This window comes from Cyanistes caeruleus, chromosome 6 (genome assembly GCF_971803275.1).
Source record: "Cyanistes caeruleus chromosome 6, bCyaCae1.hap1.1, whole genome shotgun sequence".
Classification (NCBI taxonomy): Eukaryota; Metazoa; Chordata; class Aves; order Passeriformes; family Paridae; genus Cyanistes; species Cyanistes caeruleus.
Window position 1 is genome coordinate 66304020 of NC_141706.1, and position 16161 is coordinate 66320180.

A 16161-nucleotide genomic window follows, 5' to 3' on the forward strand; every position below is an offset into this window, starting at 1 on the left:
AATGGGACAGCAGTAGCAGCAGTGGGTGATGCTGGTTCCAGCCGGGAAGTGGTGGAATTCAGCAGGTGGTGATTCCAGCTGATGCTCTCAGGGAAGTGGTGGCTTCATCATCCTTGGAAGTGTTGGTGAACCGTGTGTGTGGGGCACTTGGGGACATGGGGTAGTGGTGGGCTTGGCACTGCTGGGGGAATGGTTGGACTCGTTGGTCTTTGAGGTTTTTGCAAGCTGTGTGATTCCCTGCTGCAGGCTGTCTGCTGTGCACGGGAATCACAGCCCTCCTCTCCTGGCATGGGCAGAGAGAACGGCTGCAGCGTGTCCCTCCTGCGGCCTTGGATAGCGAGTGAGACCTAGCTGCTGGAAAGTTGGACCTGGAAGTGAAAATGAAAGTGAAACTCTTCTGGAATCTGCAGGATAAAAGGCAGCGTGGGAGCATCAAAAATCCAGGCAAAAAATCCTGCAAATATCCAGGCAAAGCACACTGGGCAACAGGCTGGGATGCACTCGGATGTTCCCAGAACAGGATCCCTGTGCTTCAAGATGCTCCCACAGCTGACCCTGCAGGCAGTAGGGAGATGGAGTGAAGTGCAAAGGGCCAGTGGATATTTCAGTCCCATAATTGCAGGCTCATCCCAAAGCTCTGGAGAAGCATCTCTCTGTAATTCCAGTTCCGAATGCTGGGGAATTGCAGCTCTGCCACCCTGCAGATCAGTTGTGACCAAGAACTTGCCTTTGGAAAATTTGAAAGGAGTTGGGTTGAGCTCTGTGCCAGCAAATTTGGTAATGATAATAAACCTGTGATAATTCTCATAGGTTTGTGATAATTAATTTGTTGGCTGTGTAGGAAATGTCTGGAGCAGGGAAGGGAAGTGTGTAGTGAAAAATATGAAAAGTCAATACAATTTCAGGCAAGGAATCATGAGTTGGGTTGGAAGGGACCTTAAAACTTATCCAGTTCTACTCCTGCCATGGCAGGGACACCTTCCACCATTCCAGGCTGCTCCAAGCCCCATAAAACCTGCCCTGGAACAGGGCTCCAGGGGCAGCCACAGCTTCTCTGGGAATTCTGTCTCAGCCCCTCACCACCCTCCCAGCCAGGAATTCCTTCCCAATATTCCATCCAACTCTGCTCTCTGGCAGTGGGAAGACATTCCCCTTTGGGGAATGGTTGGACTCGATCTCAGAGGGCTTTTCCAACCTTAAGGACTCTGTCAGTTTTTCTGAATCACCTAAAGGATTTGGATTTTTTGTCCATGTTTGCATGGACAAAAATGCAGGAAGAGCCATCAGTGTTCCTCTCTGCCTTGCATTTTGGAGCAGCAGCAGGAGGGATATTTGTACTGGGACATCCAGATGAGCTGGAGAGAGGGAGCTTCAGCCTGTCCATCCTACTGCAGCTAAGGGATTGAGTCAGCTCCACATGGATTTAGGGTCTGGTTTGTGTCCTCCCTGCCAGGAAATCTGGGAGAGCAGCTCACTGGTTAAGTGCTGTCAGAAAGGTATGGAAGGCAGGTGAGAATCCTGCCAAAAATCTGTGCCAGTGGGGTGTGGGGTGAGTGTCCTGCTGCAAAGAAGGGCCTGATGTGTGTCAATCAGCACAGGAGAGCTTGAAGTGACTCCATTTAGGAGCATCCTGAATGCTCCTGGTTTAGGAACATCTACCTAGGGAGGGAAAAGTTACCAGCTGAGGGCTCTGCACGCTGGGAGAGGATGGAATGGGATAAAATGAACATGGAGCAGCAGGGTAATTTATTTCTGGGGAGACATTGGCACAGAATTCCCAGAGAAGCTGTGGCTGCCTCTGGATTCCTGGAGGTGTCCAAGGCCAGGTTGTGTGGAGCTTGGAGCAGCCTGGGATAGTGGAAGTTGTCCCTGCTCATGGCAAGAGTGGAACTTTGGTTTTTAAGGTCCCTTACAATCCAGGTCATTTTGGGATTCTGTGATCATACTTGGAGAAGACAAAGTGTAGATTTTGCATCACTGCCATGAAAGTCCAGGCTGGTGGTGTTTCTCCTGAGTCCAGGGAAGCCCATGGATGATGGAGCTGGTACCAGCTGGCTGTGCAGGCCATAATTCCAGTAGGACAGCAGTTCATCCTTGTCTTGTGACTCTTCAGTCCCACCCCACAGCACCCTCCCTTGAGGAAGCTCAGCTTCCTCAGTGGTAAATCTTGGCAGCTGAGATCTGTGTGAGGAAAAGTGTCAGGGAAAGCAGCTGGGATCAGAGGTGATCCCAGCCCATGGATTCCACTGCAGGATTCCTGAGCCAAACCGATATGGCACAAGCAATTTATGCCCCCACAAGAGTTTAGGCTGCCTATCTCTGCTGGATTTGGTTTCACTTCAGGTCACCTACAGTGACCTTAACCACCTTGTCTGCCTTGGAATTATGACAGTGGAAATGTGAACCAGGCCATTCCATCAGTGCTGTGCTAGACTGTCCCTTGTCCATGGGCTTAAGGTTTCCCAGCAGTGACACAGAGCTGATTCACACATCTGTGGTATTTTCACACATCTCTGGCAATCCTGCAAGTGTCAGTGGTACAGGGTTCTGGCTGTTTCCAGCCCTAGGGTGTTAATTTTCCATTGATGGGAAAGAGGTGGCAGAGGAAATGGCCTAAAAGCTGAATATTCAGGTCTGGGTTGATGGGGAGCAGAGGGAAGCTGCTGGGCAGGATGGGGTGATGAGGAGGTGAGAGGACTTGAGCAGGGAAGGGGTGAGTACATATTTTTCACTGGACCCCAGAATGGTTTGGATTAGAAGGGACCTTAAAGGCCCATCCCATTCCAACCCCCTGCCATGGCAGGGACACCTCCCACTATCCCAGGCTGCTCCAAACCCTGTCCTTGAACACTTCCAGGGATCCAGGGGCAGCCACAGCTGCTCTGGGCACCCTGTGCCAGGGCCTGCCCACCCTCATAGCCAAGAGTTCCCAATCTCCCATCCATCCCTGCCCTCCGGCAGTGGGAGCCATTCCCTGTGTCCTGTGCCTCCACCCCTTATCCCCAGTGCCTCTCCTGGAGCCCCCTTAGGCACTGGGAGGGGCTCTAAGGTCCCCTTGGGGGCTGGAGTCGTGTTTAAGCTGCTGACCCTCTCCTCCAGGTATAATCCTGTGACATCTTTGAGTCCTTGAAGGCTGCTCCTCTTCCTTCCTTGACAGTAAGCTCTCCCATTTGACCTGGGCTCGTTCCCACGTGCCAGGATTGTGTTTATTTTTCCATCCTGCCGTAGCCAAGTTTGTCATTTAATAAACATCTCCCCCCCAGCCCGATCCCTGTCCCCTCTGTAAGCCAGGGGAACAGATGGGAGGGCACAGGACCAGAAATGCCTGACACTGCCCAAAGCTGGAAAGGAGACAACTGGAGATTGGGAGATGAAAAAGAATTAATGTGTTTCCAGCTCTGTTGCACCTTCAGGCCTGATCCAAACCCCTCAGCTCCCGGAGAAGGAGCCTGTGAAGGCTGTCAGTAACTCCTCACTCCTGGAGCATGGCAGAGGGTTTTTCCCTGCTTGTTTTTGGAGTGTTTGAGCTTGGGCTGGTCCCAGGGCAGCCGTGGTGAGCTGACATTCTCTGCCAGGGTGTTGGAGGGAGTGACAGCCCATGGACACAGGGGTGTTTGTTGAGGGAAGCAGCTGCAGCTTGTGATGCAAATTCTGCGTGGATTCAGTCCCAGCTTTGTCCCTTTGTTGAGCTGGGAGCAGCCACACTCCAGCAGCAGAGAGAAGTCCCTGAGGAGCAGGCTGGGGAGGAATGAAGTGGGAAGAAGGTGGCTTCTCATCCTTTAACCTCCTCACATCATCTGCCATGGCCTGAAGTGAGCAGAATCACAAAATCCCAGATTGGTTTCGGTCGAGAGGGAGCTTAAAGATCATCTTGTTCCATCCCAGGGGCAGGAACACTTCCCGCCAAAATCAATCTGTTCAGGAAAATTCACACTTAATAAATGTATTCTCTAGGAAAGTCAAGGTGGCTGCTAAGAAGTGGCAAAATCAGTAGCCAGAAGCAGAAAAGATTTTACAGAATTCTTGTCTGACTTATTGCTATGCATATTTTAGGTCAAGGGTAATCTAATTTTTTAATTAATCCTTTAAAGGTTAAATTGTATAGAACATCTGATCACAGAGTAAAGAAAAAAACCCAGCAGTATATATAAAAATAGCATCCATTTAAGTTACATAAATCCTTATAAATATAAGAGAGAAATCAGTTATTCTATAAAAAAAATAATTCAGAACATGTGTTCCTGAAGCAACAGCAGAACATCCTCATGCTAAGGACTTCAGCTAGAAAATCTTTATAAATATACCTGCAAAAATCTTCCTCACTCTGACCAAAAATGAGTGTCAGAAGATGCAGATTTCTATTTTGCACTGAAACAGGAGCTCTCCTATTTGCTGTTTGCTTTTTGCCAACCACAACCTGTCCTATCCCTTTGCAAACACCTTTCAGGGCCACATAAATTCTATTGGCATCCTCGAAGCTTTGTAGCAGGAATTGAGACAGTTTGGGTGGGGGTTTGGGGATGGTGCTGTCACTGCTTTGCTGCCTGTGCATGGAATTTTTGTTTGACTCAAAAGGAATAAAGAGGAGGGAGGAAAACCAGCCCTAAGCTGAAAGCACTCAGGGTCTGTGCACTTGAAAGTGCCACTCAGAGGGAAGAGAGTGGCCTCTGGTGTCCTCTTTGCAGTTCTCTGAGTCACCTGTGGCTTGAGTGACTAATTCATAATATCCTCAAGATGTTTGTGTCATATTAATAATAATTTCCACTGTTGGGAATTACACTTGTGTAACTGAGACTAAAACAGAGAAACACTGTATTTGAATGTGTTTATTTTATATATATATATATATATTTATATTTTTATTTTTATTTTTTTTCCCCCAGTTGTGATTCTCCTGTGCCTGTAGCTGGGAACAGCCATGTCAGCCCAAAAGGATGGATGGATTTCTTCCTTGGCTTTCCTTCTCTTCTGTGCCTCCTCCATCCCAAAATGTGGAAGTGCCAGCCTGCAGCAGGAGCTGAGCCCCCAGCACTATTTCAGTGGCTTGGAAGCTGGAAAAACATCCCTGGCTTTTTTCACCCCCAGTGGTATGTGTTTAATGGGAGTTTCCATCAGCCTGGGGGCTCAGCAAGGCTTGGGTGAGAGCAGAACAATCACAGAATCATGGAATGGTTTGAGTTGGAAGGACCTTAAATCCCATCTCATCCCACCCCTGCCATGGCAGGGACACCTCCACCATCCCAGGGTGCTCCAATCTCTCTCCAGCCCGGCCTTGGACATTCCCAGGGATCCAGGGGCAGCCACAGCTTCTCTGGGAATTCTGTCTCAGCCCCTCACCACCCTCCCAGCCAGGAATTCCTTCCCAGTATCCCATCCATCCCTGCCCTCTAGCAGTGGGAAGCCATTCCCTGTGTCCTGTCCCTCCATCCCCTGTAAATAGTCTCTCTTCATCTTTCTTGTTGGCTCCTTCAGGCACTGGAAGGCTGCAATTAATTCACCCCAGAGCCTTCTATTTTCCAGCTCTCAGCCCTTCCTCTAGCAGAACTGCTCCATCCCTAAAATCAACCTGTGGCCCTCCTCAGTGAAGAGGCAGTTCTTGAGATTTTTAAAGCCAAAGGGGTTTTGAAGAGCTGGTTGAGCGCTGTGTTTGCACAGTTCCAAGTGCTCCTGACTGGCAGGGATCTCTTGGGTGGGTTCTTTGCTGGCTGTGTCCTCAGGCACAGTCCTTCAAACAACTTCATTCATTTTCTGGATTCTTTTCTGGAGGTACTGTGGAGAAGAAAGCAAATTTCCCAAGGAATTTTCCCCTCTCCTATAATACCTGCTGGAAAAAGGAGAGTCCCTGTCACGAGGGAGAACTAAAGGCTGTTATGGATTAGGAAAAGATCCTTCACCTTGCTTTTGTTCTTCATGATCCCTGGGTGTGGTTTCCCAGGGAATGTGGGCTGAGGAACATCTCCCACATCTCAGTGTGTGGCAGGAGGATGCTCTTCACCCTGAGGACTTGCAGAGGATTTTTTTTTCTTTTGTGTTTCAGTTTCTCCTGGTGCCCAGCCCTTCTTGGAGCAGATTGAGAGCTCAGCTGAGGTCCTCCAGGACTATGGCATTTCCGTGGTGAAGGTAAATGGGGTTCAGGGATGGAGTAAGCAGGAGATGAGCAGGGAAGGGATGAACACAGAGCTTTCATAGAATCCTGGACTCACAGAACAGCTTTGGTTTCCAGGCACCTTAAAGCTCATCTCTTTCCACCTCACCTTCCATGGGCAGGGACACCTCCCACTATCCTGGGTTGCTCCAAGCCCTGTCCAGCCTGGCCTGGAACATTTCCAGGGATGGAAAATCCACAACTTCTCTGGGCAACCTGTTCCAGTGTCCATGTTCCGTGATGGATACGGTTGGTTAACTTCTTTTCAGCTCAGTGCAATAAATATTTCATACAGAGGAGTTTTTAGCTGAAATTTTATGCAGATTCACGTGAGGGAACTGCAAATTCAGGCAAGTTTAATTAGACTTTAAGAAGTGCTTATATATTTATATTTCGATTTATTTAGTTTCCTTCAGCTACATATCAAGCTCAGTAAGGAGGCATTGATCTGTCACTTTGTGTGTGCTGGGCAGATCATGGGGTCTTTTGATCCCATCTGACCCAGATCAGCAGGCTGAGCTGGAAAACTGAAGTACAAACTCCACTCTCCATCTCTGGTCTCCATTTTGGTGGATTTCCACCCCCCACCAGAAGGTTTGGAAAGGCTGGATTTACACTCTTGAATGGAAGAAAGCTTTAGGGGGTGTGTGTGTGGTCATTGTGGGGCTGAATCTTTAATTACACGTATTTGCTGTCTAGGTGAATTGTCCCAAAGAGGATGTCTCAAGATATTGTGGAAAAGAAAATGCATTAAGGAAAGCCTTCCTGTTCAGGTGAGGGGCATTTCTGGGCACTGCACTGGGGTTTCTTTCCTGTGCAAATGTTTGATGGAAACTCTGGCAGCGATCAGAGATGTCTGTGGAGGAGTGAGAGGAGCCATGAGGACAGCAGTGACCTGCATAGTTTAGCAAAAGGTACCCCCAAAATTCCAACACAGGCAGAGGAGATGCTTTGTCCTCAGTGTGAGTTCTCCCATCCTGCCCCAAGTTCCTTGGAGCAGCAGAGGGATGAGCTGTGGAACAAAACCACAGGAGAAACCCTCCATCAGTGTTCTCCTGTTCCTCTGGCCTCCCACCCCCAGAGCTATACTCAGGCCATGAGATTTTGGGATTAGTGCAAGAAAGAAACACTTTTTGGTGCTCTCCTTGTTGGTGGGGTTAACTCTTCTGCCCTGGATGGGCAGGTTCAGCCCCTGGTCTCTCCAGGGGCTGTCATCTGGAAGCTTTTCCATGTATCAGCTCTGTTCTCATTGACTGGTACACTGATAATCATGGAGTAATTAAGGTTGGAAAACACCTTTAAGCTCATCAAGTCCAACTATTCCAAAGACCTTTTGAGATCATTGAGTCCACTCCTTCCCCAGCACTGCCAAGGCCACCATGTCCAGCAGGAACCTGCTCAACCAGGCTTGAACAATTCCCAACTCAGATCAAAGGCATCTCAAGTGTGTTCTGCCATTTCTCCATCATCCTCCCTATCCTCTGTGCCTGCCTTGGCTCCCTTTTCCCGTGTGATCCATGCAGGGAACCTCTCTGAGTTCCTTTGGTGCCTCTCTCTTCCCTCTGCAGAGGAAACCGACTGATCCGAGAGTTCCCCACCGACGCCCTGTTCGACGTGAACTCCATCGTCGCCAACGTTTTGTTGTAAGTCCAGACCACATCCCACTCTCTGAAATCCTCTTCCTTTCTATTCCCATGAAATGCCAACCCCAGGTATTCCAGAGGCTGCTCTCAGTCAAGCTCCTCTCTTTTTCCTTTGATACAACTCACCAGCACACGCCTGGGCACCTCCAGCTGGCTGTGAATCCTTAATCTGCCAGCAAGAAGCTGGAATTTTACCCTGTTTTTCCTATCATGGTTGTGTGGCTGCAAATTTACTCTTCAGCCAGTTGCTAATGAGGTTTTTTCTGCCTCCTCAGTGCCCTGCTCTTTAATGAAGTTAAATACATCGAAACACTGGCAGACCTTGAGAACATTGAAAATGTGTTGAAAGGGAAGTCCAACATGGTCTTTGCCTATGTACCAGCTACTGGGACAGCAGGTATGGATGCTCAGCTTTCCATCTTTCCTCTCTTCCCCCCACCTTTTTTTGGGTAGAATATCCAGGAGCTGAGTTTCTGACCCAAATCCTGCAAATGAAAACCTGAAAGGGCCACCCAGCCACAAGATCCCTATTTCCTGTGGAAGTCTCCTATGTCTTGCTTTGTTTCCAGAGAGATCAGTTGCACCAGAAAAGTTTTGCTGGCAGCATAAACCCTGAGAGATGGACTTGGAGAGGGAAAGCAAGGCAGTGGTTGCTGTCTTAAAAATAATAAATCCCTGGGTAGGTCTCTGGCTGTGCAGTGGAATGGATTCTCACACAGCACCTGTCTGCTGGGGATCAGAAATGGGATCCAGCTCCAGTTGCTCATTTCCCTTCACAGTTTGTTTTCAGACAGATTCTGTGACATTGTACCAAGAGTTTCTGAAAGCCTGGGAGTTGATATTTATACCTGGGAAGGATGAAACAGGAGATGTGGAGGGATCAGAGCTGAGTTCACCTTGCCTTTCCCCTTCCAGAGCACAGAGCTGTGATGGAGGCAGCTTTTGTCTATGGCACCATCCACCAGTTTGTCCTGACAACTGAGGCAGCGCTGCTGAAAGCCACCAGGTACATCCAGCCACACCCCCACCATGGAGAGCTGCTCCCATGCACTGTTTGCCTCACTCCTGGTGTCTCAGATTCCCAAATCACCTCTGGGATGGCATTAGGATATTGTGCCAAGGTGCACAGTCAGATCTGTTTTCCAAAAGCTGCTGGTTGTGTTCCTGGCCTTGGAGCAGCCTTGCTGTTTGTGGCTGTGTTGGGTGGGATTTCACAGGAGAAGAGCCCCCTGTCTCCTTTCCATGGATGATGGATCAAACCTCAGCCATGGATTTTCAGGAAAATTGATGTTAAGAGTCCTAAAGCGCTCCTGCCTTGTGCTGTGGTATCCAAGAGCAAGAACTGCAGTGCTGCTCATGGATTTGGGAATCCCCATCCCGTGACCTCAGTGGCCACTGCCTTCCCACGCAGGAGGAGCAGCTTCAGAATGGCAGATCCTTCCTTGTCACTTGAGCAGTGACCTCCTGCAGTCAGGAATGTGAGGAAACATGGCATGAGGAAAGTGGGAACATGGCATGGGGTGTTGCTTCCTCAGCCCACAGTGTGCCCAGCTGGCCAAGAGGCCAAAGGCACCTGGCTTGTACCAGCCTGTGGCTACAGGCCCAGGGCAGAGATTGTCCCCCTGTGCTGGCACTGCTGAGGACACACCTCAGATCCTGGGGGCAGCTCTGGGCCCCTCATGGAAAGGTGGTGGAGTGTGTCCAGGGAAGGGAACAGAGCTGGGAAGGGTCTGGAGCCCCAGGAGAGGCTGAGGGAGCTGGGAAGGGGCTGGAGAATTGCTGAGGGAGCTGGGAAGGGGCTGGAGAATTGCTGAGGGAGCTGGGAAGGGGCTCAGCCTGGAGCAAAGGAGGCTCAGGGGGCCCTTGTGGCTCTGCACAAGTCCCTGGCAGGAGGGGACAGCCGGGGGGGTCGGGCTGTGCTGCCAGGGAACAGGGACAGGAGGAGAGGGAATGGCCTCAGGCTGGGCCAGGGGAGGTTTAGATTGGATATTAAGGAAAATCTCTTCCTGGGAGGGATTGTTTTGTCAGAATGGGCTGCCCAAGGCAGTGTTGGAGTCCCCATCCCTGGAGGGATTTAAAAGCTGTGTGGATGTGGCACTTGGGGACACGGCTCAGTGATGGCCTTGGCAGTGCTGGGAGAACTGGGTGATCTCGGAGGGCTTTTCCAACATTAATAACTCCACAATGATTTACCTGGGATTTTGTCACAAGTGTCAGCAGGGCAGGCAGCAGGGTGGCCCTTCCCGAGGTGCCATTCCATCCTTGCAGGATGCCGGGGAATTGTGCTGTGGCTCCCACTAGATGGCACGGTTGTCATTGCACAGGAATGGCCTCAATTCTCCTTAAAGCAGCGCCACCACCTCCCGAGCTGCCGAAATGGTGGGAGCTTCTCCAACAGGAACAGCTTCCAGCCAGCCCAGGCAGCAGGATTTGAGGTCTTAATATTGCACTTTGCTCTTCCATGGAGAGCTCTTTTAAATCCTTATCCAAAGAAGGTGATCCTTGTTTTGGTGGTAGGGAGTGGGAGCATTGGAAAAGGAAAGTGACTTCTCAAAGTTACCCACAGATGAACAGCAGTGAGGGTGTCACAGCTAACCAGGGACACCTTCCACTGCCTCAGGTTGCTCCAAGCCTCGTCCAACCTGGCCTGGAGCACTTCCAGGGATCCAGGAGCAGACACAATTTATCCTCCCAGCCAGGAATTCCCAATTCTCAGTATCCCATCCATCCCTGCCCTCTGGCACTGGGAGCCATTCCCTGTGTCCTGTTCCTCCAGCCCTTGTCCCCAGTCCCTTTCCAGCTCTCCTGGAGCCCCTTCAGGAGCTCTGAGCTCTCCCTGCAGCCCTGTCCTATCCAGTTGAACATTCCCATCTCTCCAGCCTGTTCCACAGCCCTTCCAAACCCTGAGCCTGAGGATAATCTGTGAAACACATCAGCAAACCTGGTCCTTCTGCCAGGGTACTTTGAACCTGTGCTCAGGGTGGGTTTTGTTTCCTCTCTCCCAGCCATGATGACCCCGATGTCTCTTCTGCCTGGCTCTTGTTCTACCACTGCCAGCAGGTCACAGAGCCAGCCCAGCCCTGCAGGAGGACAGCCCTGGCACAGCCCCTGACCCTGCTCAGCATCCACAGGCACCTCAAGCTCATGGGGGCTCCGTTGGTGGTAGGACTGGGAAGGAGGAGCTGCCGGGGTGGGAGGGCAGGGGGGATGTGAGGATGAGGGAGCTGAGAGCAGAGAGAAAAGCTGAGTGTGGGAATCTGCCCCTTCCAGGCTGGGTCCAGGCAGGAATCACCTGGTGCAACTGCCTCAGCAATTCAGGGCTGGCCAAAACATAAATAAACTGTTGAGGGCATTTTCCTAATGACTCTTAAACACTGCCCAACTCAGTATGAAGCTTGTTCCAGTGCTCTTGGTAAAGAAACCTTCCTGATATTCTGTCTAAACCTCCCCTGATGCAGCTTTGAACCATTTCCATATGTTCTATCCCTGGAGATAATCAGTGTTTCCCTCTCCACATCCCCTCAGGAAGCTGTGGAGAGCAATGGGGTCATCTCTCAGCCTCCTTTTCTCCAAACTACACAACCCCAAAGTCCTCAGCTGCTCCTGTAGGCTCCCTGCAGGAGTTTCAGCACCCTCTGGAATTTGATACCAGTCCTTCACGCCTTGGTGATCACGAGGAGCAGGAGATTCCCTCCTGTCTCCTCCTTCCATGGGGCAGAGAACTTCAGCAGCCTCCTGTTCCCAGTGGTCATCCCTGCCTGTCCAAAAGGATGAGTAGATGAGCTGGGAGTGCTCCTTCAGCCATTTTCCTGGATTTGACCCATGGAGGGAAGGCACTTCATCAAGCACCTCCGTGCTGTCATGAAGCAGCACGTCCTAGGCAGGAAGGGAAGGATTCCAGCTCTTGCATGTTGTGGCTGGGATTTTCAAACTGCCTCGGGGAATGGATGCCAGGTATATAAAAATGAGTGGAGATTTGACATCTGGAATTGCTAAACCACAAAAAAAACCCACACAGAATAAAGCCCAGGTTTGTTTTTAACTGGGAAGGTCGTGACATGTTGGAACAGTTTAACTGGAGTTGTGTGGGTTCTGCTTCCACAGATGTTTTAGAATTGAGGTTGGAAGCTTTTTCCTGAGAGTTTCTGTGGCTGGGTAAGAGCTGAGGTACCTTCAACTGAGATGTGCTGCAGCATAACCCTGGCTGTTCTCCAGACAGAGGTTGCTGAGGACCCAGAGAAGATCTCCACTGTTCACTTGCAGCTCGGGCTGCCCCTGGTGTTCATCCTGAGCCAGAAAGAGACCTATGAGGCTGACAGGAGGACAGCAGAGTTTGTGGCCTGGCAGCTCTTGGGGAAAGCAGGAGTTGCCCTTTTGTCCAGGTATTTCTCTCAGGTGTTTTGGGCTTCTCCTTGCTTTCTGTGGGTTTTCTGAGCTGGATTATCCCAACACCAGGATGATATTCAGTGGACTCAACCACACTTGGATGAGAGGCAGTAAAACCAGGCTATATCCAGGGTGTTTCATACTTAAGGATTTGTCCAGAATTGTATTAATTTGGAAGTGTTGCTGGCTTAGGGGTGGAAAAATATTCAGACTAAGAGAGATTTTGGAGAGGAAAGTCAGCACTGATGGAATTAGGGCAGAAAGAGGAGAGGTGACCTTCCATGTCACACCACCTAATGTTCATTTTGTGTTTTGGAAGGGACCTCGTAGATCTGAACGTTCTGCACCGGTCAAACGTCGCCCTCAAGACACCAGAAGAGGTTGGATGCTGGATTTCTTTATTGGACAACCCTTAGCTCTGGAGAGGGTGGTGGGATGTTGCTCATCTCTGGTGTTAATTTGACAGCGTTCCCTGAGGCTCAAGGGGAAGTGTCTTTCCCAACTTTCACACGTGTGCATCAGATTATCCAGAGAATCCATGGATTTCCCATCCCTGGAAGTGCCCAAGGCCAGGTTGGACAGCCTGGGGTAGTGGAAGGTGTCCCATGGCAGGGGATGGAACTGGGTGATCTTTAATGTCCCTTCCATGATTTGGGTGCTGCAGAGCCATTGTGCCTGCTAGAAAAGAGAAAATAATGAGTTTATTTTGGGTTCAAAACATTGAGTGACACCTTAAGGCAACACAAGATTGTGAACTAAATCCAAGTTCAAATTCCCCAAAGATTTGGACTTCTGGAGGCCTTAGGAAAGGTGTCAAAAGATGGGAAAGGGACTGAGTGTGAAACAAAGAGCAAACAACCAAAGGTCTGTGCTGAGCTGATGTAACCCAGTGCCTCTGGCAGGAAGCTGGGAAAGGGGCAGGGTGTGAGTTAAATGAGGTTGATCAAGATGAGTTAAACTCTGAAGGGACCTGACCCAGCTTGTGAGGCAGGCTGGAATTGGGTGCTGGCAGATGCCAGGGAGCACACGATGACCCAGATTACCTGAACTGTCACATTTGTGATTCCAGCTGCAGGATCAGACCTGAGCATCCCCTGAGGGTTTCCCTTGGCCTGCTGAGAGATGTGCATGTTGGGTGGCTCTGGGAGCCCGTGGGAGCTGCCAGCACTTTGTCATTTCTCTCCTGATGAACTTCCCATTTTCTCTCCAGTGCCTTTGTTTGTCTGAACTGGTGCCAGCACTGGTTTTAAGCTGACAAAGTCTCATTTCTGAGAAATCCATATTGCTTTTTTGCTTCTTTCCATGGGTTGGCAGTTCCTGTACACTTGAGAACATTTCTCCTGGCTGAGTTCCATGAGATACAGGATTTTTTGTGCTGGTTTCCCAGGCTGGGACGGGCTCCTCAGACCCAGCCTGACCCCTCTAATGAGGGGACATCCAAGTGGCCCCTGTACTTCCCTGCTCTCTTTCCCTGCTTGGCCACTGGGATTTTTCCTGCAGTGTTGGATTTGAGTAAAGTTGCTGGGAGATGGGGCTGGTGTTCACTTTCACCACAGGATCCCTCATAGCCACATTTTACTTCCTCACAAGGAAACCTCAGCCTGGAGCGAGAAAAACGCATGCACAGGAGAAATTGGGTCAAAGAAACATAACCCAGACATTCCCCTGTCTGGCAGCTTCAGGGATCTGTGACATATCCCAAAAATAAGGAGCTGGGAGATGGTGCCCCATCAGCCTTGAGTTTGGTCTACAGACAAAATACGTAGAGGGGGATGTTGTGCTCCCTCTGATTTATTGTTTTCCTCAGGGAATGCCAATCCAATACCTGGTCTTGGAAGACACTGATGAAGTTATAACCCTGGTGGAAGATAAGAACAAGGTCAAACAAATCCAGGAGGATGAGCAGGAGGAGGAGGAAGATGAGGATGAGAAAGAGAATAATAATCAAGGTGTGCAGTTAATCAGTGAAAAGCTGATTGTCATCAGACAGAAGGTGCAATCAGCATCAGACATGGCAAAGCACTAGAGAACACTTGCAAACCATCACAGTCATCTCATGGTGGCCACAAAGTGACTCTTTCATTCTCTGAGGTCACTGGAATGTGGCAGACAGGTCTGATTTTCAGTGGAAACACCAGGGAGAAAAATCAGAGCTGGTAGAGTTGCTGTGTGAGGGACAGGAATGTGCTTGGATGCACCAGCTCCAAAGGCATGGGGGGTTAAAGGGCACCCAGCACTGTGTCCTCTACAAACATCTGAAAATTATCCATCCCTTTGGAGGGGTTTGAGACATGTTTTTGTAAGAGCAGACCCAGACCTCTCTCCTCCAGGGAGAAAACTCTGGTCCCTGCAATGCAGAATTGAAAATGCATTTGTTCTTTGTGCAAAAAAGGGGGGAAGGATCCTAGAGGAGCCTAAAGAGAATTGTTCCAATCCAAGGGCAGAGCTGGTGTGAAGTGGGATTAGGGCATTTGTGGGGTTTTGTCCGTGTGGCTGTGCCTCCTCTCCCCATACAAGATTTAACTCACCCCACGTTTCTGCTGAGAGATTCTGGGTTACAAAATCATGCACTGGGGTGGCCCAGGGGGCTGCAGTTCCCCCTGCCCTGGACACAGCTGTGATCCCTTGCAGATATTCAGGATGACCAGGTGGTGGAAGCAGTTTCCAGGGACAAGAAGAGAGAGCTGCCCCTGGAGCAGATCCTTGTCCTGACAGAGGAGAACTTCCACTCTTCCCTCTCGGAGGCTGCGCGGACAGTGGTGCTGTTTTATGCCAGCTGTGAGTATGAAATGTGGCCTGGCTGCCTCTTCTCTAAGTTTGGGATGCTCTCTGTGATTTCCATGATCCTGGAGAGATCCTGGAGACAAGTTTTGGCCATTAATCCGTATCAAATCCTGTCTCATGAGCATTAATAATGATCAGATTAAATCAGTTCTTCTCATTGGCTGACTACAGCAGATATAAATCTGATATCTAGAGATTTTTAACTTTCATTTTATAGGAAAAAAATGTGGGACAAGAGGGGAAATTAATGTATCATGGACTCGTGGGCTGGCCTGGACACTCTGCTGGCTGCTGAAGCATAAAGTTCAATTTTCCTTATTTATTTCAAATCTTAAAGAGCTTGAAGGACCTCAGGATGCAGAGATTGATAATGTGACATTGTCAGGGAGCAAGGTGGGGCTGGCTGTCCCCTGGCTGTCCCTCAAGGCTCTTTCCCCCCTCCTGTGTTTCAGGGGAAGCCGTGTCCCTGGCAGTGCTGCGCTCGTACTCCGAGGTGGCCGCTCACCTGAAGGGTAAGGAACCCCAGGGCTCAGGGCTTTCACCTGCTCCTGGCAGCAGTAGGAGTCAAGACATTGATGGTGCCTCATTCCCTGAATACACTCATTTTTCCTCCTCAGACTCATGAGGAAAGTCATATCCACACCAGCTTGTTTAGGTTTATCCCTTTGTGTCTTATTTAGGGATCTTTGCAGAGTCTCTGCTCCCAATGAAAAAAAACCACCAGGAGAGGAGGAAATGGCCTCAAGTTGCACCAGGGGAGGTTTTGGCTGGATATTAGGGAAAATTTCTTCATGGAAAGGGTTGTCCAGCCCTGGCACAGCTGCCAAGGCACTGGTGGAGTCCTCATCCCTGGAGAGATTTAAAAGCCATGTGGATGTGGCACTTGGGGACATGGGACAGTGGTGGCCTTGGCAGTGCTGATGGTACAGATGGGCTCAATGATCCTGGAGAGCTTTTCCAAGCTAAAGAATTCCATGATTTTATGATCCTGGAAACATTCAAGGCCAGGTTGGTGGGGCTTGAAGCAACCTGGGATAGTGGAAAGTGTCCCTGCCCCTTCCAGTCTGAATTACTCTGTGATCCCATTTGGTGGGCACAGGGAGAATTTGGGAAGGGCCAGGGCAGAGCCCCAGTGCCAGTGGGTGACACAGAGCAGCAAACAGCAGGAACTGTGGCCTGGAACATGGAAACAGGGTCCTGTTT

The 16161-nt window shown here is 50.0% G+C and overlaps 1 protein-coding gene across 3 annotated transcripts in view; it reads left to right on the top strand.

Moving 5' to 3' along the window:
* Positions 1-16161, top strand: part of TXNDC16 (thioredoxin domain containing 16) — a 36667-nt gene that overhangs the window by 765 nt on the left and 19741 nt on the right. For all 3 annotated transcript variants that reach the window (XM_086892306.1, XM_086892305.1, XM_086892307.1), the window contains 12 exons: positions 4884-5087; positions 6038-6120; positions 6845-6918; positions 7714-7788; positions 8064-8185; positions 8704-8794; positions 10794-10950; positions 12004-12170; positions 12494-12554; positions 13982-14123; positions 14806-14952; positions 15411-15470. In XM_086892306.1, coding sequence (XP_086748432.1) covers positions 4919-5087; positions 6038-6120; positions 6845-6918; positions 7714-7788; positions 8064-8185; positions 8704-8794; positions 10794-10950; positions 12004-12170; positions 12494-12554; positions 13982-14123; positions 14806-14952; positions 15411-15470 — 1348 coding nt within the window. In that variant the 5' untranslated portion in view covers positions 4884-4918. The remainder of the gene's footprint in view (positions 1-4883; positions 5088-6037; positions 6121-6844; positions 6919-7713; positions 7789-8063; positions 8186-8703; positions 8795-10793; positions 10951-12003; positions 12171-12493; positions 12555-13981; positions 14124-14805; positions 14953-15410; positions 15471-16161) is intronic.